A 21,527-nucleotide genomic window follows, 5' to 3' on the forward strand; every position below is an offset into this window, starting at 1 on the left:
TATTGACACCATAAACCATAACATCAGCTACTCATTGATAACGTTTTCTTCACTTCGGCATACAGAAAGAACAGAAACAGACATCACCTGTATGCAGTGTAATGTGTCATTTCTCTGTGTGTGATGTGTCCAGCCGAATCGAGAGGGTGTCCTGGAGCTGTCAGTGGGTGGACTCTTCTACTGCCTAGGCGTTGTGTTCTTTAAGAGCGATGGCCTCATCCCATTCGCTCACGCCATCTGGCACGTCTTTGTGGCAGTCGGGGCAGCCATTCACTATTATGCCATTTGGAAGTACCTGTACGCAACTGGGACCTGCCAAATCAAAATATCCAGGTGACAGATGCTGGAGACCTCAAGAGTTCACATACACGGTTCGCTGAGCTATCCACCTTTTTCCTACGTCCCATGTTGCTTTGCATGAAGTATGAGAAGTCAATTAGTCAATAATTGGGTACGATGAGTTGGCGTTATTCAGTTCAGTTTATCCATTGAACATCAAAAGGCGACTTATTAGAATTAACAAATTTCTTTCAACAATGAATAACTCAAAAAACGCAATGTTTACTCAAACTGACTTTAAGTGAAGTTTCACAAACTAATTTCGAGAGGAGCACGTGATATGATTGACTGCAACTGGTCACCCATCTACAATCATTAGTTAGCCAATCAGATTAATCTAAACTCACTATAAGTAGCCTAGCTAGAACTACTCCTTTACCTTCGTTTTCCGAAGAAACCCCCCATCCACCCCTTCTCCTTTACCATGGGGAGCTCTTGAGAACCACCTGATCTCGTACCCCCCTTACATGCTCTATTGACCAGGCGGAAGCCGTGGGCCCAACTGTCTCCAAGCTCAGGGTTCTCTCCTGGGACAGCATGCCAAACCTGCTAACATTTGTCAAACAATATCTAAGTGTGAACTCTTGAAACTACATAAATACAAAAGTCAACATGCAACGTGGGTCAAAACCTTTCCTAAAACTATTCAACAACACCCATTTTTGTCTAGGGACAGTTTTGAACAATATTTTTGATCCACTTCAAATGTTGACCAATGTATAATTTTTGTTCTTCAGATATGGTGTCTTACACATTTTTTACTGCATATTTGTACCCATGCATTGAACATACTGAAGGCAATACAAGGAGAAAACAATGAGAAATAAAACTCAAGAGGCCACATATACAGTATGATACGAATGTTACATTAAAAGGCCAACTGTAACATTATTTTCATGGTGGATAAATAGTAAAAGCACAAAGCCAGACGTACCTCTAATTCAGTTTTCACCCTGTACACAATCTGACAAAACCTGACTGTCGCCTATTCAAGTTTTAGGAACAACAAATAATAACTTGACTTCTAGTTGATCATTTGGTATCAGAGGAGGCTTGTATGAAAGGCAAAGGCGTCTAGATTATGCTTATTTTACCAAAATAAAATATGATCATGCCTTGACTTTTAATTATTTAATTAGGACAGTAAGGTCTGACTTCGCTTAGCCAAATCATTTCCAGTACAAAATATAAAGTCATGCTGCAGTGGAAAAAGCATTAATATTGTGTAAGACTTCCATGAGCTTGGAGGACTGCATCCATACATCTCTGCAATTACTCAGATAACTTATTCATAAAGTCATCTAGAGCGTCAAAGAAAGCCTTTTCATCAAGAATCTTTGCATATATCTTCATTGCCTCCTCCTTCATCTTACTCCAGAAATGCTCAATAATGTTCATGTTTCGTGACTGGGCTGGCCAATCCTGGATCACCTTGACCTTCTTTGCTTTCAGGAACTTTGATGCAGAGGCTAATGTATGAGAAGCGCTATCCTGCCAAATGTAGCCCCAAACCATGATTTTTCCTTCACCAAACTTGACTGATTTCTATGAGAATCTTGGGTCCTTGCGGGTTCCAATAGGTCTTCTGCAGTATTTGTGTTGATTGGGATGCAGTTCCACAGATAATTCATTAAAGATATCTACCTTCTGCCACTTTTCCAAATGATCAACTAGAAGTCAAGTTATTATTTGTTGCTCTTACAACTGAGATCGACGACAAGACTTTTGTTAGGTAGTGTATACGGATTATATGCAGTGCATATAGCCCATAAATTGAAGTGCAGTCATCACGTTTGGAAAAAGGTGGACGAAAGAGTGTATTTGATAATCACAAGCTGCCTTTGCATCCCTCTATATTAATCATAGACGGGCATGTTCTAGTACTGTTGCTCTAAAATATATTTTTATATAGACGTTTTATTGGACAACTCACCATCTTCAGGCCAGTCTGTAGTCTTAACCTGTTGACATAATGTACTGTTATATCTATCAGTGTATACAGTGTGCAATGCAGAAGACACTATCGAAATAACATTCCTTTAGCAGAGCTGTCTACTGCGTTTAAAGACATTAGTTTTTTTGTATTGTATGACCAGATTGAGCTCATGATTTGAAGATAATTTATTGACGCTTGATGGCACAGAGCAGAATGTATACTGAAGGATTTCTGCTGCTGTGATTGTGTAGTCATGTTTCAACAAAATGTTACTCGGAAATAACTTTAAAGGGCCATTCACTCAGAATGCATTTTATTTTCATACACTACTAAACGTTTTCATTGTTTTTTTTTTTATGTGAACATGCTTGGTGTGTGTGTTTAACGCTATCGAATGCCAGGAGGTTCAGTTTTAACTAGTTCACAACACCTCAATGACTGCACATAACAGAAACAAGTGATTGCAGAAAGATCAGATAGATATGTTAATTTTAACACCATCTATCTGTAGTTTTGCATAAACGATGGATTGTTTGTAAAGTGTACATAAAACATTGTTAAAATTCACACATATTTCAATGTCTGACATCTTGATGGACAACAATTCGGCAAAATTGACAGCTATGTTGTTAGTTCTTTAGTTAAATGCTGATCTTTTTGTCACATTTGATGCATGTATGACGTTAACATTGACATATATTTAAACCTCCTTGCATTGAGCCTCCTGATTGCCAGATCATGTGATCATGCATCGTTTGCACATTTTCAATGCGTTTTCTGCACGTACAACGGTTACATATTTGAACCTCTTTGCCTGATGGTTTGGAAGTATGTGAAATTGATGTCTGTGATCATGTTTTGTTTTCAGGTTGTTGTATGCACAGTCGACATGTTTGTGTATGTGAATATGTGTGAATTTCTTTGTGTTTAGTAGTCAGATGGATCAGAACAGAAGTATGTGAAATTGATGTCTGTGATCACATGATGTTTTTTTACACACCAATCTTTTAAGCGTAGTAGCAACACAATCTCACGGCAATTTGTAGCTTTTTGATTTAGTGGCTAATTCGTATGAATTCGTACGATCTAATTTGCACAATTTAGTATGGTTTGCTTATCGCCCAATGACGGTTGGGGTTAGGGGTGGGGTTAGGTGCCACGCCTCCTTTTTAAAATTGTACGAATTAGCCACTAAACTGGCAAAACGTAAAATACTTGCGTCTCCTCTTGAGATCAGGCTGGTGGTGGACATAAAAATAATGCATTGTTGATCAATAGCAAGATCAAAAGTACAGGAAAGTAGAGCTGCATTATAAATCAAAATGAAATAGAAAGTGTCATTTAGAGAAAGCTACGATTGTCGTACATATCTAGCCAGGGAAGCACGGCTCTGTGATCAGTAGTAATGCTTTGGATGCTTCGAGGATGCTTGCAATGTTTGTTTTGCCAACAACCTTAAGAGAACATTCCCAGATACTTTCTTCTAACCTAGAAAGTACATTCTAGATAGAATATCGGTGTAGAAAAACTGTCCTGGCTAACCAACAGAGAAAGTCTTGATTACACAGGGTATATGTAGGAATCCTAAGAATAATTTCAATACATTTTTAAGACTTTTTAAAGACCTCAGAATACTTAAAGATCTCATCGCCACTTCATGTTCTAATCAGTATCAAACCTTTTAACTTAATAAACAGTTTTTAAAAAACAGTTGTAGTTAAATAAATCAATGGAGCACAACCATGCAACAGAACTCAAATAAGCTCAGAAGAAGCAAAGCTTGAAACAATAATTCTCACAGTTGTTTTTTTAGCCACTGTTTAAACTCGTCTTTCTCCAACCAGAAGTACGCAAACTTCCATTTTCCCATTTTGCCATCTGTTTCGCTCTATGGTTTCGCTACATGTGGAAAGCGTCACATCACCTTCTCGCATTTGTCGCAAATTATGTGACATCACCCGGACAGAGGACCTTGGCTGGACGCTCCCCGGCCCGAACCAATCTCATAGATCAAGCACACCGCAGTTAATATTAGGAGGAAAATAAATATATTCATGCTTTTTTGGAGTCAATGCTTGAACAAAATTTAAGACCTCGTAAAAACGTGATAAAGACTTTTTGGTCACACTTTACAAAAAGGTCTATTAGTTAATGTTAATTAATGCATTTACTAACATGAACAAACAATGAACAATACATTTACTAAAGTATTTATTCATGTTAGTAAATGTTAGTTAATGAAAATACAGTAGTTCATTGTTAGTTCATGTTAACTGATGGTGCATTTACTAATGTTATCAAGCATGGACTTGAATGTTAATAATGCATTTGTAAATGTTTAATTATGATTATTAAATGCTGTACAAGTGTTGTTCATGATTAGTTCATGTTAGTAAATGCATTAACTAATGAACCTTATTGTAAAGTGTTACCGACTTTTTAACAGCTTTTAAGTGTCTTAATTTTCTCATAATTGATTTATCAACATTTTAAGACCCCTCGGACACCCTGTTACATATGCAACTCTCATCTCTGAACCAAGGAATGAAAATGTTACAGTAAGTCATACAACTATATCAAATAGTAGATGACTAAATGTGATGTTTGAATTTAAAAAATTTAAAAATTCCTGAAAATGAACATTCCTGTATTGTTCTCGGAACTTGTCAGCTGTGGCGCTGTTTGCATTGTCAACATGTTACGTGCCAGTTACACATTGATCTTTTACATGCAAATAATAAATAGCTGGCATCAGTTCCAGAAGTATGGACCAATCAGAAGACCATGAATGTTGCAGGCTATTGTTTACAATGTCATGACAGTTGCTTTATCTGATGACATGAAAACTAAATCCTTGTCTGTATTCTGAGCTACACATTTTTTAAATGATTAAAGTGTGCTGGATCTCACTTTTCTATATGCAAAGATGCATTCTTTTTGAATGGCCCAAAAGGTTCAGTTTTACTGCACAAATTTTCTATTGTATGTGAACATATGCACTAGACTGATGTGTTTTACAGTTGTGCTTGTGTTTTTTGCACGACCTGGCCTGCATCTGAAATACTATTTGATTCACCGTCATTTACAAATCCTCTCCTGTGCCCCACATGGTATAGTAAAAGTGTCCATCAAAATTGAACATGAAGTTGCAGACCATTCGGGTAGCTTTGGCCAACTATTTTATGAGTACTGTGATGTCAAACAGCTTGAGTTTTTAGATGCAGCCATGTTGTTCAAAAATACAGCACGAATGTTACTGAAGTTAACCTTCATGCCTTGTTTTTCTTTCTTCTTTTTAACCTAGGCCTAACTGTTGCACAGTGGGGCTTAGGTGGAAAGACGGTCGCGAGAATGTTATAGTATTTATGTGAAATTAAAAATCCCAGTCAATTTAGCTTAAACAAAGCCCTTTTATCTGTCGTTGGGACTGTGCTATGCACAAAAGCTCACACCAAAACGAGAAAGTTATATGCAGTGTTTCAGTAAAGTCCAATACGGTTTAGGTCTCATTCAAATACAAACATTGATGAAACTCTTGCAAATATTGCTAAAAGCCAATTATAATGGCTTTATTTTAGGATGATTATGATTATTTTTTGCTTCTATGGTGCCATTTCACTCATGTCAGTGAATAACTGGTGTCCAGCAGTTCTTTACCTCCTAAAACATTTAGCATTAAAAAGCCAAGAAATGACAGCGTGTTTTCAATGCGACTCTGAATGTAAACAGGCTTCTACTTATTTGATCATAATGCTGCGTGAACATGACAATAACCACCTGATGTCCGTGCATGGTGTCGAATTTGATGTGTATTTGTTTCACAAACTCAAAGCTGCATTTTAACAGCGTAGGCACTTACCATAAGTGGCAGTAATAAACACAACCTTACAGTAAACACGTTTATTTTTAATTAATATAAATGCGTCTCTAGCAATCATGTGAATAAATCAAAAAATAAATCAAAACCTTTTGTGTCTGGATGTTTTTTTTATATATATATTAGTGATTTATTAGTGACAGGCAGAAGTGAAGTGCTGTGCTTGCCTGTTTTCTCCTCTGACTCCATCATCATGTCCTTCAGAAAGAGCCCCTCTCTGCACAGTTACTTTGAAATAGTTTCCCCAGGTTTGGCTTATGCGGGTAGGAAGCTGGAGTGTTTATGGAGGAGGCCGCTGACTGTCCTCATGGCCTGTGGAAGTGAGGCATTGGTGTCTCTGTGCCAGCGAGGGCCGTCGGCTCCGGCTGAAGGGGCCAGGACAAACTGAGCCACATTGGGCAACTTGAGCAGGTTGATAAGTTCATGTGCTCGTGTGATGATCTCCTCAGTGTCCTCCTCGCTGTAGCAGGCCGTTACTGGAGCACTGCGCGCAAACGTCCGCATCTTAGACAGGAAGAGTGAGGCTCTAGGAGAGAAACAGAAATGGAAAGAGTGAGGGGTTTACAGTAGAAATATTGGTTGATAATGTATTTGGGTTGTACTGTATGTTATGGCTTATTAGCAAAAAAGAATTATAATTTGAACTTGGCGACATGGTGGCAAAGTGGGAAGCACGATTGCCTCAAAGCAAGAAGTTCGCCGGTTCGAGCCTCAGCTGGGTCAGTTGGCATTTCTGTGTGGATTTTGCATTTTCTCCCCATGTTCGCCTGGGCTTCCTTTGGGTGCTCCGGTTTCCCCCACAGTCCAAAGACATGCCGTACAGGTGAATTGGGTAAACTAAATTGGCCGTAGTGTATGAGTGTGAATGAGTGTGTGTGGATGTCTCCCAGTACCGAGTTGCAGCTGGAAGGGTATCCACTGTGGAAAACATATGCTGGATAAGTTGGTGATTCATTCTGCTGTGGCGACCCTAGATTAATAAAGGGACTAAGCCGAAGGCTTCACTAACAATCCTTCGGCTTAGTCCCTGATTTATCAGGGGTCACCACAGCGGAATGAACCGCCAATTACTCTAGCATATTTTATGCAGCGAATGCTCTTTCAGCCACAAAGAATATTGAGTAATATAATATCTTAAGAATCATGGAACACTGATTGGAGTAATGAAGCTAAAAACGTAGCTTCACCATAATGGGTATAAACTACAATTCAAAATAAATTATAAATAAACTTCAAAAAACAAATTTCATAATGTCTTTCTTTCTGCTATCTTTCTTCGCTGTATTCTTTATTACATAATTGCAGCCCTGATGAGTGTGAATCATTCAAAAAAATGAAGTTATTAAGATTACATAGTAGTTAACTTTTGACTGGTAGTGTATCTATTTACAGTTCTACTCAGCATACATACCTTTTCCAGAAGATGTAAGATATTAATATTTAATTATTTAATTATTTTTTTAGATATATAGAACACCAACAAGTATTGTTTATTCATTATATTGATACTACTTTATAATTGTTATTTTTTAATTGTTATTAAGTACTGTCCTCCTGAATAAGCCGTTTAATGTAACATTTTCGTTGGTTTTATAATTCATTTGACATTTTTGTATCAAATATACAAATAATAAACTGTACTAATTTTGTCTTTAGAGAAATGTAATTGAATACATTTATATAGAATATTCGAATTATATACATGCATAATATTCATAAACACAATAAAATTAATAAAATGAACTGAAACATTATATGTACGTTTACACTTAATATATATATATATATATATATATATATATATATATATATATATATATATATATATACACATATATATGTATGTACACACACACACACACACGGCGTGGCAGTGGCGCAGTAGGTAGTGCTGTCGCCTCACAGCAAGAAGGTCGCTGGTTCAAACCTAGGCTCAGTTGGTGTCCGGTTTCCCCACAGTCCAAAGACATGCAGTACAGGTGAATTGGGTCGGCTAAATTGTCCTTAGTGTATGAGTGTGTGTGTGTGAGGATGTTTCCCAGAGATGGGTTGCGGCTGGAAGGGCATCCACTGCGTAAAAAACTTGCTGGATATGTTGGCGGTTCATTCACAAACACACACACACACACACACACACACACACACACACACACACACACATATTTGACTAGATATTTTTCAAGATACTTCTATACAACTTAAAGTGATATTAAAGGCTTAACTAGGTTAATTAGGTTAACTAGACAGGTTAGGGTAATTAGGCAAGTTTATTGTATAAGGATGGTTTGTTCTGTAGACTATTGAGAAAAAAAATTTGTTTAAAGGGGCTAATAATTTTGACCTTAAAATGGTTTTTAAAAAATTAAAACGTGCTTTTATTCTAGCCAAAATAAAACAAATATAGCTTTCTCCAGAAGAAGAAATATTATCAGACATACTGTGAAAATTTCCTTGCTTTCCTTCCTTATTTAAAAGAGAAATAAAAATTCAAAGGTGGGCTAATATATATACTACCATTAGTCAGCTAAAAACATGCAAGTATTTAAAACATAGAAATAAGTGATCATAAAAATGAACAAGTGTGTTTCCCTTTGATTCTGAGCTTTGTTTAGAAAAACAAATTAGCTCAGTGGTTAAGAATAGTTATTATCAGCTGAGGATCATCTCCAGACTCAAATCTATTCTTTCCTTTCAAGATCTGGAAAAGGTCATACATGCTTTTATCACGTCCCGCCTAGACTATTGCAATTCCTTATATGTTGGTCTCCCTAAATCCTCATTGGCACGGTTGCAGTTGGTTCAAAATGCGGCAGCTAGACATTTTAACAGGCACCAAAAAACATGTTCATATCTCACCAGTTTTAGCATCCCTTCATTGGCTTCCTGTTAATTTTAGAATTCAGTTTAAGATTTTACTTATTGTTTTTAAAGCACTGAATGGGCAAGCACCTTCTTATATATCAGAACTTATTAACTTACAGTCAACTCCTTGGTCTCTTAGGTCCACAAATAAAATTTTACTGCAAATTCCTCGGTCACGACTTAAATTGAAAGGAAACAGAGCCTTTGCAGTCGCTGCTCCTCGTTTGTGGAACCAGCTGCCACCGGATATTACGAGTGCTTCTTCTCTCTCTATTTTTAAGTCTAAACTTAAGACACATTTTTATTCTATTGCATTCCCAGGCTTTTGATCTTTATTGTGGTTGTTGCTGTAATACTTTTATTCTTTTATTACTTTTATTGTTATTTTTACTCTTTTAGAGTGTGTGCTATGGTTTTGTTCAGCACTTTGGTCAGTGCCAAACTGAAGTAAATGTGCTTTATAAATAAACTTTACTTACTTACTTACTTTTACATAAATCTATCTGGTGCACTGAATGCCTTATTTTGATATTTTCACAATTGTTATTTGATGCATTAAATCAGTCAAGAAAATGCAACTTGAAATGCAAAAAACATATGACACATATATTGAGTTGTAGCAGGTTGTTTTACCTGGGAATAAGATCCTGACTGCGTGTGGCCAGTTTAGCGAGTGTGGTCATGAGCACAGTGATGAGGCGTGGAGAGAAACTGGGTGGACTGGCAGACTGTCGGACCTGCGTGATCTCGAATAGCACAGCCTCCAAACACTCAAAGAAAGAGGTGATCAGTTCCACCCTGCAGCGCGGGTCATAAGACACTGACAGATACTCGCCAATAACCCACACCTGCACAGTAAACACAGTCAGCACAGCAGCAATAATGACACTAACAATCAATGTCTTACAAGTTTAACTCACCACATGTGTGTAGAAGTCTTCTTTACTGTAAATGTTGGTCGGGGAACCTGCAAAATCTAGGATCTCCCTGGACTGATCTACAATCAGTGGCGGGTGGTGTTTGCACAGGGCCTGCAGGTGAGTGCTGAACGCCCTACAATCGCAACAAAACGATGCATAATCATTATTAAATTCCAGAATATTGATCCTATTCTTCAATGCGTAAGTGCGCTTGTTTTAAAAAAATTCTGATGCAGTTGCCCATGCGGGAAATGACTAGGAATAATACACAGCAAAAAGGAATAGAAAACGTTCAAACAACTGTGTTCCTGACTATACAAAGCAGAATAATATAATAAGAAAACATAAGTTTGCAACATCAAACAGCATAACAAGCGTTTTTTAACGTCTAAAAATAAATAGAAGTAAATGAGACCGGAAGTCTCCAGCCAAAAAGATTCAAATGGCTTTTTTGGGCTTAAGCCCCTTATCCCTTTCGACCCTAGCAACGCCTCTGTATAGCACTCTGCAATTTTGAAGAATGTTGGAAATCTGTAGCCTCTGACATTCCTAGTAAAAAAACTATAAAAATACAATTGCAGTCAATGGTTACAGCAGGGGTGGCCAATCCAGTTCCTGGAGATCTACCTTCCTGCAGATTTCAGTTGCAACCCTTATCAAACACACCTGTCTGTAATTATCAAGTGGATTTCAGGTCCTAATTAATTGGTTCAGGTGAGTTTGATCAGGGTAGGAGCTAAACTGTACAGGAAGGTAGATCTCCAGGAACAGGATTGAGCACCCCTGGGTTACAGGTTTCCAACATTCTTCAAAATATATTCTTTTTTTTTAACCAGGCAAAAAAAAGCGCAGACAGGTGAAGGGAGATAAAATGAAGACAGAATTTTCTGTTTTGAACTACCCTTTTAATATTTGGTTAATCTGCTTAATTAGACAAGTCATTGGACAAGAGTATTTAGTTGTGTGGCCAATTGAAAGAAATATACTTAAGGGGGCTAATAATATTGATCCCAATTTTAAATGTAATAACTGCTTACATTCAATCCCATTTTTTTTTTCTTTTTAAATATTTAAAAAACATTGCCTTGCTCTGTTAAACACCCCATTAAAAATACCCCGGATAATCATTTTGCCTTATAATTGTATATAATATAACACAAATTAATATCTTTCAAATAATATAGTATCTTTTTAAAATGCCTCACCTTTGGACCTCTACATGAAATGTTTTGATGTTGTAGAGCAGGCTGCATCTCTCCAGTAACACCAGAAGCAGCTGGTTCATCATCTTCTCATCAGCTTTCTATGAGACACAATAAAAACACATAAGAACAGATGGACAAAAACGGGTCCTTCACTTGATGCCTGTGATTCCACAAAGTGATTTTGACAACAGTTTTTTTTTTTATTTTCACTCTCACCTCTGTTACTGTGTTGAAGTAGACATGCAGAAGCACAGGAACAATCTGAGCACACTGAACCACCCGCGGACACTCTGCCATATCAGCCAGAATCTGATGAAGCTCTTTTAGCCTATGAGGCAAATCACAGAGTTTTACTTTAAGCTGACATTTAAAAACACACTTTTATCCAAATGCAACATTCAGGTGGTGGAATAGTAGTTTTTGGAGTGACTATTGGAGCACATTGGATTAAAATCTGAAGAAACATACACTATTATCAGTGTTTCAAGACACTAAGATATCTATCTATCTATCTATCTATCTATCCATCCATCCATCCATCCATCCATCCATCCATCCATCCATCCATCCATCCATCCATCCATCTATCTATCTATCTATCTATCTATCTATCTATCTATCTATCTATCTATATCCATCCATCTATAGTATCTAGAAAGATAGATATGTATGTATGTGCGTGTGTGTGTGTGTGTATATATATATATATATATATATATATATATATATATATATATATATATATATATATATATATATATATATATACATACATACATATGTAGAATTTTTTTTTAATAATTGTTTTTTTTTTCAGTAATGATGGATGGATGAATGAATGGTGAGTATAAGCAACTTCTTTCGGAAAAATATTTTTAAAAGTCTAACTGACCCCAGGCTTACAGTTGTGTAATCGTTTCATTTTCTTTGAATGTCATTCTATTTCTATTCTGCACATTTACACTCTAATTAGAATTCTGCAACTTCATTTTAAATTTAGAAATGGAATTCCTAAATTCTGGGCAACATGGTGGCTCAGTGGTTAGCACTGTCACCTCACAGCAAAAAGGTCGCGTAGGCTTCCTCCGGGTGCTCCAGTTTCCCTCAAAGTCCAAAGACATGCGGTATAGGTGAATTGGATGGACTAAATTGGTCACAGTGTATGAGTGTGTGTGTGAGTTTATGGGTGTTTCCCAGTGCTGGGTTGTGACATCTGTTGCGAAAAAAATATGCTGGAATAGTTGTTGGTTCATTCTGCTGTGGCGACCCCTGATAAATAAGTGACTAAGGAAAATGAATGAATGAATCCTAAATTAAAGATTACATTATTTAATTTTATTTATTGACACAATGAACGTTTCTATTGCTCTTTTCATGCGGAGAAAAGGGGGATTTTTATCATACCACTTTAAAAAAAAATAAAAAAAACTATATTTGATCAGATTGTTTTATTGATATGTTCATATCTTTGACCTGTCTATTGTGTCTCCAGTGCCAGCCTCAGGCCTGAGGATGTAGAGGAAGAGCCCCCTATAGGACGGCTGGCGGAAAGCCTCCAAACAAGCTGCCACTTTCGCCCCCTGCTGGTCCCATGTTGTACGGTCTGAAGCCTGATAGCACGACGATCTGTAACAGCATGATGACAACTCAAATCACAATCACTTCACAGATAAAAAGCTGATCTGCACACAGTACAGTGATGTACCTCTGCTGGAGGTCCAGAGCTGCTGCTAAACAGGGCAGATCCAGGATGGTGTGCAGTAACTCTATGGCTGTATCTGGAGCTACCAGTGATGGTAGCAGCTCCACAAACTCTGCAATCAGTCCTGAGCTGTTCCACGCCAAGAACTGACAGGGAAAGAAAACATTTGGTGTTTAGCACATTTCCCAGAAATTGCTAGGTTTAGGGCTAGGTTTAGGGCTACTATTAGACTAAGTTACATTATTTCTGTATTAAAATAAACGAAAGGTTAACACTTATCTGAGGTTTTTATTCCATGCAAAGCATGCAGTTTTGGCCTGGTGCAACTTAAATCCAGTTCTCACATCAAGAACATTAATCCCCTTCAAAAGGTTGGCTACTGTACATTGTACAAGTGTCCACATCAGTGAACGATAACAATGTGTTTATTGACCTTTTTACTACATCCCATGATCCCTTAAGCAAATTAAGAGCGTAATTCGCTTAATATGAATTATTTGTAGCATACTCTTATAACTTAACATGATTTGTTCATGACATATTGGTTGAAAGTTCCGCAAACCACATGTGTCATCCATAATTTAACTGTAGATTCAGTTGGATAAATGGTGGTTGACATTTGTAAAATTGGAGTTTTATGTAGAATAATAACTATAAATATAACTATATTAGGTGAGGCAGTGGCGCAGTAGGTAGTGCTGTCGCCTCACAGCAAGAAGGTCACTGGTTCGAGCCTCGGCTCAGTTGGTGTTTCTTTGTGGAGTTTGCATGTTCTCCCTGTGTTTGTGTGGGTTTCCTCCGGGTGCTCCGGTTTCTTTACAGGTGAATTGGGTTGGCTAAAAATTGTCTGTAGTGTATGAGTGTGGTGTGTGCGTGTGTACGGTTCCCAGTGATGGGTTGTGATTGAAGGGCATCCGCTGCGTAAAAACTTGCTGGATAAGTTGGTGGTACATTCCGGTGTTGCGAACCCGGATTAATAAAGGGACTAAGCTGACAAGAAAATGAATGAATGAATAACTATATTAGCATCCACACAGAGGACATTATCATCATGTGTATTATAAGCAGGCTGCAGTAAAACCTTTAAAAAATGGTCTGTTTTTTGATGTTGTATCTGCATTGTTTTTATAATTATGTGTTTATTGTTATCATTATAGTTACTGACATCATATTTGGTTTAAACAGTCAGGTTTATAGTCAGGTACAACTTATAAAAAAATGAAATTATCACGTCTAGAGTGGACCAGAGATGATTTCAAAAACCAGAAGACTAATTTCCCATTGACGACTCTTTGCTTTCTTTTTTTTTTTAGCAAAATTTTCTGCTATACCAAAAGAAGATCTCCAAATACCATGGAGATAAGTGGTTACAGGTTCCTTTATAATATCTTTTTTTTTTGTTTTCATCAGAAAAAAGAAACTCTTACAGGTTTGTGACAAGTGAAGGATGATTCCATTGTGACAGATTTTTTTTTATGGGTGAACTATCCCTTTAAATCATGCTTGATCATTGTGTTGTGCAATATTAACTGCACACATGTTCCAAACGTTATTATACTTGCTAAGACGCACAAATTTTTTTTATAATAAACAGTTGAAGTCAGAATTATTCGCCCCCCTTTGAGTTTTTTCATCTTTTTAAAATATTTCCTAAATGATGTTTAGCAGAGCAAGGAAATTTTTACAGTATGTCTGATATTATTTTTTCTTCTGGAGAAAATCTTGTTTCTTTTATTACGGCCAGAATAAAAGCAGTTTTGAATTTTTTCATAAACATTTTAAGGTCAAAATTATTAGCCCCTTTAGGCTTTTTTTTTTTGATAGTCTACAAAACAAACCATCGTTGTGCAATAACTTGCCTAATTACGCTAACCTGCCTAGTTAACCAAGTTAAGTCTTTAAAGGTCACTTTTAGCTGTATAGGAGTGTCTTTAAAAATATCTAGTCAAATATTATTTACTGTCATCATGGCAAAGATAAAATAAGTTATTAGAGATGAGTTATTTAAACTATTATGCTTAGAAATGTGTAAAAAAAAAACCTTCTCCGTTAAACAGAAATTGGGAAAAAAATAAACAGGGGGGCTAATAATTCTGACTTAAACCATACATACCAGCATTAAATTTAGATATGGGTGTCTGTAATTTACATTGTAGAGCAAAACATAAAAGAACTGTTTAGTTATGTTTCCCAGAGATGTTATTTTACTTTGCACTTTGTTTAGATTTAGCTTATGCATCCTACCTTTAGGAGGTTTGGAAAGCTCTGGCGGTAGTTGGCCACTCTGTCCTGCAGAACGCTGGAATTGAGAAGGCAGAATTGGACAAACTCAAATGCGAGCATGGGCTCGTTGAACTGCTCAGCGGGACAGTGGCCGAAGAGTTGGCAGAAAACAGCTTCAGAGTCCACCGCGGCCGTCTCACCTGAGAAGAAAGAGACACAGATACTGAGATTCATACATCACACTAATTGAGGCGTAACAGTCTATGTACTTACTGTGGTTGAGGTAGAACTGAGCGATGGGTAGCAGGGTTCGAGCATAGGCAAAGTCTCCATTCAGCCTGCCATACAGCGCTTTGATGCAGGGAAAGGCACGGTACACATATGAAGGATCCTCACCACAGATGATATCCATTATTGATACAGACTCAACGATACACTATGCAACAGATAAACAGTCACTTAACTTTAGTCTGGATAAACATGTCTGTCAAATCATTCAATGAGAATATACACTATGTGGTTGAATTGTGATTTAACCAATTAATATAAGAGTGTTGCAGTGTATTTTGAATTATTTTCAAATTTCAAATTCAAATTTTCATTTCAATTTTTATTGTAAGCATAACAATTTAAAAACTGAAATATTCAATCGACATTTAAAGGTGCAGGTTGCAAGTCTGACACCCAGTGGTTGAACTAGGTATCACATTCCTGTATCAAAAACGCAAGTGCAGGTTGCAAGATTGGCAGAAAGGCTGATTTAAATCGTGTTTTAAATAAAGGCAATGGCACATGATAGGCAGAGTATTTTTCATATCAATTTTTGTCCTAACCAACACCAAAAATTTATTAGAAATGGCTTCTATTTCTTGCAGCTGAACAACAGGACAAACTGATAATGATCACCTCAGGTAAACCTCATGGGCTTTATTTAGTGTTAAATGCTAACACAATGTGAGTATGAACACCATTTTGCATGCCATTTACTGCCAAACTACTGAAAGCAGCAGAAGACAGTTCACCTCAGATCTTGAAAATAAAAAAAAACGTTTGAAATTGAACTTTAGATCTGTGAAATAATGCAAACCAACACATATCAGTGACTCATTTAATAATGTTAAAAGTTAAATGTTTAATATGTATTATTTACAATTATAAACCTTATTTCGTTGGAGTGCAGTAAGTGCACTATTTTGTGCTTCTAAATGGATTAATTTAAATTTCTGTCGTGTTTTGTCTGGTAATGAGCACAATTGCTCATCACTGCGTTTCTCTTTATGTAGCATGTTGTTAGGACACAGGGTTACAAGATAACCTGATCACCTAATGTTTACGTTCATAATATTTGTATTATTTGCTAATTAATAACCTCATGTGGAACTCTGAATCTGCGTCTTATTTTGGAGTCTGCTACTGTCCACTAGAGGTTACATTTTGGTCACAGGTGTGTAACGGAGGCCAGCCAGTAGGTGCTTTAGCAACCAGCACTAGAGGCCATGGTCTTTAGCCTCCTTGTTAGAGCAATCGACTCCCATGCGGAAGGTCGCCGGTCCGATCCCAGCTCGGAGCGTGTTGGGTGGTGTAGGACTGGCAGGGTCACAGGCGCATGCTTTGAGAGCCTTTCTGACTGAATGAATAAATGAAATACACAGTTTTTCTCACAAGGCAACCCGGGGTGCTGAAATATAATTGGCTAAATTGGCAGTGGGTGGGTTAAATGACCAAAACAAAGACAGCGTTCTGACCTGGCACGTAATAGAAATTTTCAAAGCAGAATATGGGACTTCAGCATTGTTTTTCAGATAAACAAGTATGTTGGCACTTGGAATGTTTCTTAAATATCAGTAAACATGTTATGCTATTTTTACGCTTTAGAAGACTATTTACATACAGCACCTTTAACTCAAATGCAACTGAAAATGTAAAAACTTAAAACAACAGCAATATTTTCTAATTAAATCTTATTATTTACATTTTTTTCATTCTAATGGAGTATTAATTTGCTAAAATAGTGACATTAATAACATTCATAAATATCTATATTTCAAAATTAGTCATTCTTTAGAACTTTTCTTATCCATCCTTGAGCATCATATCTTACTACTAGTGTGACCTCTGAAGGATTGCCTTCACAGGAAAACATTACATTTGAAAAAAAAAAAAATGTATATATATATGTATATATATTCTATTTGTGTGTATATATATACATATACATATATATATATATATATATATAATATATACATACATATATATATATATATATATATATATATATATATATATATATATATATATATATACATATATATACATATATATATATATATATATATATATATATATATATATATATATATATATATATATACATATATATATATATATACATATATATATATATATACATATATATATATATATATACATATATATATATATATATACATATATATATATATATATATATATATATATATATATATATATATATATATATACACACAAATAGAAACAATTGTAATAAAACTATTCTATGATAATACCATCTTACCAAATCTAAACAGGCTATAAATTGTACAAAACCAATGTGAGGTAATAAAGGGGTGCTTACAGCTTTCTGTAGCTCAGTATCTGTCCTCTTTAGAGGTTCTATTTGTGGGGAAAAAAGAAATATATCAGAACTTTTACTATCACAATTCAATTATCATTCAACGCAAGTTGTACTCACTGCGGTCACTCTGTTCAATGAGACGCTGGCAGTACTCGAAAGCCTTCTCTCTGAGTCTCTCTTTGGGAGGAAGGAGTCTGCTGGAGGAAGATGTGGCCGACACCATGGACATCACCGAACTGTCCACCTCAGAGCGATCATCTGCACCAATAGCACAGCAGCACATTACAGAACAGCACAGTACAGTACAGTACAGTATAGTACAGCACCCAGAGCACCTCAACCAGCATATGAAAGGACACAGGGATTATGTTTGGAATGATCTACTACAACATATTTATTTTTTGTACAGTATTCAGCATGTATAGTGTGGACACTATGCACATTTTCTGAACATCCAAATGATTTAAACAATAAACAGTGCAGTATACAAACAGACCACACATATTTATTACAATGTTCTTGTTGGCATAAATAAAGATTCTTATTAAAATTGTGACCAAATGTTAAAATTACAAATAAATAAAAAGTAGAGATGTCTGCATTTTAATATGCATACTTCCTTACTGTACCGCAAAAACAGTGTGAGAAGTATGTATGAACTTCTGAAGTGACACAAGTTTTGACAAATATAGTACATTCAGACTATTTTATTATACACATTCATACATTTAAATACCATTTTAACAGTTACTAAGAGCTTCTAACAGTTTTTAGTTCTCCAAAGAGTAAATGGATGCCACACACAAAAGTAAACATATAGTGGGATCATGTGACAACAACATAATATGAAATGTTTACGGAGTTCATTTATGCCTGCCCAATTATTTCATTAACTTTCCATAAAGATATTTAAAAACTACAGATTCAAATTAAATTAATTACAACATTACAAACTTTGGTTTGAAGAGAAGCAGCACACAAAAATTAGACAAAAAGAAAAAAAATTCTACAGCACCATGTGTAATGTAGATTTTTAGTACAAATTCCATTTTTAAACATGACAGACTAAGATGAATTCATGAAAACCCACCAAAAGTGGGTTAATAAAATAGATTTATTAACAGCTTTGAAGCTCGACAACTATCCGTCTTTAAAATTTTATCAACTATTCTGAATTTATATATATATATTCTATAATATAATATATATATATATATTCTGAATTTATCAAATTCATTCATTCGTTCATTTTCTTTTCAGCTTAGTCCCTTTATTAATCAGGGGTCGCCACAGCGAAATGAACGCCAACTTCTCCAGCACATGTTTTACGCAGCAGATGCCCTTCCAGCCGCAATCCAACACAGAGAAACACATATACACTCTTGCATTTACACACCATACAGCTAATTTAGTTTATTCAAATAACTTATAGCACGTGTCTTTGGACTGTGGGGAAAACCGGAGCACCTGGAGGAAAACCACGCTAACACGGATACCATAACATGCAAACTCCACACGGAAACGCCAACTGACTCAGCCGGGGCTCAAACCAGCGACCTTCTTGCTGTGAGGCGATCGTACTTATTCTTTAAATTATTTTCCTAATTGAGAAAATAGAGTTTTTACTTCTGAAACACGGCTGTTGTGCTTTATTGTTGTATATACTGCACTATCATATTCAAAAAGTAGGCTGTTTACAGGATTTACACTGCCGATAGCATGCTAGCATTTCATTCCAAACATAATCATAAATTCTAAATCAATTTGATACATATAGCAACTTATTTCTTATGATGGACCCCAGAATAACAGGATCAGAAAAGCCCACTGATTTTGATTGGAGAAATGTCGAAAGCATTTGATTGTTTTTAGAAAGGAAAGCACTTTGGATTGAGACTGATCTTATCTGTCGTTTCACTTGTAACTTACCTTGGTGCTGTAACTGAATGATCTGTGCTCTTTTTAGTAGAGCTAGCAAAGATGAAAATAATAGGTTACTTGCTTTAGCTAAATTAAATTAAGTATATATCTGATGTTAGTGGATGGTTTCAATTGTTTATCGCAAACAAAGCTGAAATTAAATGCAATTATTGGACATAAAAAAAGTGAAAAACGTTCCATTGAAAATGATCTGAAATAAAGGAAAACAAAAAAGAAAGAAGGATTTAAAAAAAACTAGAAACAGTACTACAAATACATGTAAACTAAAACTGACTTGTCTTGTTTCTAACCTAAATATCTAAAAATAATAAAACAAGAAGCATCTTCTAGACAATTAAAAGTACTGTTTTGTTTTTATAACTAGGTCAAAATTAAGAGAGCTTTTCCATAGAACAAGCAAACTAGTCTGTCAAAGGGGTAAGTAATATAATCTTATTTCAAACCGAAAGCAAGATTATTTTACTCACCCCATTGGCAGATTATTTAGCATGTTTTAAGGAAAAATTCATTTAAGGTTGACATTACTTCTAAAAACAAACCACTATTTTTTTTTGGTAAAGAAAAAGCTTTCAGATTTTTTTTGCAGTAAAATTATCATTTTCTAATTATGAATAAATACATAAACAATTGGAGATGTGGCAAAAAGAAAAAACGTTTGCAAAATAAATTCGGCATCGCTTCTGAGATTTTCAAATTGCATTGCTATTCTATGTTGAATCGATTCTGAGCTTTGTTTTAAACAGCTGATGGCACTTTAGGCTAGATTTGTACAGTACACACAATACTTATGAGGAAGAGCCCTTGATTTTTTTTAATGCTTGAAAAACATGAACAACAAATATCATCAATCAAACAACAATGATCCAGCGGTTTTCAGTCATTTAGTCCAACACAAGTGCAAAGCCCTTCATCAAAGTCCTTGTTTGAATTGCTTTTAAGTTTGTTGATTCCTCAATAGACTCAAAATACATTTTTAATTTTAATTTTAGAAAAGAAAGGTTTACACTTACAAAACTTGCTTGTGTGAATATAAAATTTGGCCAACAAAAAGCAAGTTTATGAAATAAGTATTATTTTCCTTTTTGCATTCATGGAAATTAAAGATTACATTCTTATATGTAAATTCAAAATCTGCCTTCACATAATATTTTATAAAATCAAGAACATCACACCAAAATGTCATTGACTGGGGGGCAATTTCTAAAATAAATGAACAGAAGTTTCAGGATTCACTAAGCAAAAAGAACAGTTGGTGTTAATATCATTCTTAAGCCTTTAAAGAGTACACTTGTCTGAATAGCATCTATGAATCAATTTAAAGGTAACTTATTTTGTTTGTCATAATACATTTGTGGGGTAATAACCAAACTTTGTTCCAGGAAATATCATTTACAAAACCATTCTAATATGACATACATAAGGCACAGTAACAGAACCTTCCTAAAACAGGGCTCTTATTTTCTTATTGCTATATGATTTGGATAATGAAAGGCACTGTTTACCAATAAATGTTTTCCAAAGGTCCACTGAATGACGAGTAATTGGAAATGAAAAGGAAGAGGGTCCTAGAAATGCGGTCAAGCCTTTCCAGTTGTCCATGAATTGTCATTTGACCGAGTTATGAGATTAATCCAAACACAGCTTGTAATTTGAACATTCTTGTAATTTGCTTAAACCTTTCCTTACCTTATCATTAATTATTTTTGGTTTCTAGTGGTATTTGCAAGGAATACTGACTACACCTATTTGTAATGCATACAGCGCCTTCTGCTGTTAAAAATTAAGCTCAGAATCAAATCAAGAGAGTATGGCCCAATCCCATGTCTACCCCTTAGCCCTTCCCCTAAGCCAATTCTCGTTAGCTTGAAGGCGCAGGGCTAAGGGGAAGAGGTAGATAGCCCTTCA

General features: G+C 35.7%; 2 protein-coding genes across 6 annotated transcripts in view; one reads left to right on the forward strand and one right to left on the reverse strand.

Moving 5' to 3' along the window:
* The window catches only part of mmd2a (monocyte to macrophage differentiation-associated 2a), a 37,010-nt gene extending 30,770 nt beyond the window's left edge, over positions 1-6,240 (forward strand). Inside the window, exons 7-9 of one of the 4 annotated variants that reach the window (XM_087242808.1) lie at positions 134-1,332; positions 2,022-4,422; positions 4,669-6,240. In XM_087242808.1, coding sequence (XP_087098934.1) covers positions 134-337 — 204 coding nt within the window. In that variant the 3' untranslated portion in view covers positions 338-1,332; positions 2,022-4,422; positions 4,669-6,240. 4 annotated transcript variants of the gene reach the window in all.
* The window catches only part of ap5z1 (adaptor related protein complex 5 subunit zeta 1), a 21,795-nt gene continuing 6,428 nt past the window's right edge, over positions 6,161-21,527 (reverse strand). The window contains exons 7-18 of one of the 2 annotated variants that reach the window (XM_087241996.1): positions 19,611-19,652; positions 17,799-17,939; positions 17,682-17,719; positions 15,338-15,500; positions 15,086-15,264; positions 12,845-12,987; positions 12,613-12,765; positions 11,356-11,467; positions 11,140-11,237; positions 9,935-10,067; positions 9,648-9,862; positions 6,161-6,678 (exon numbers count right to left, since the gene is read on the reverse strand). In XM_087241996.1, coding sequence (XP_087098122.1) covers positions 6,408-6,678; positions 9,648-9,862; positions 9,935-10,067; positions 11,140-11,237; positions 11,356-11,467; positions 12,613-12,765; positions 12,845-12,987; positions 15,086-15,264; positions 15,338-15,500; positions 17,682-17,719; positions 17,799-17,939; positions 19,611-19,652 — 1,688 coding nt within the window. In that variant the 3' untranslated portion in view covers positions 6,161-6,407. 2 annotated transcript variants of the gene reach the window in all.

This window comes from Danio rerio, chromosome 3, assembly GCF_052040795.2.
Source record: "Danio rerio strain M-AB ecotype USA chromosome 3, GRCz13ab, whole genome shotgun sequence".
Taxonomy (NCBI): Eukaryota; Metazoa; Chordata; class Actinopteri; order Cypriniformes; family Danionidae; genus Danio; species Danio rerio.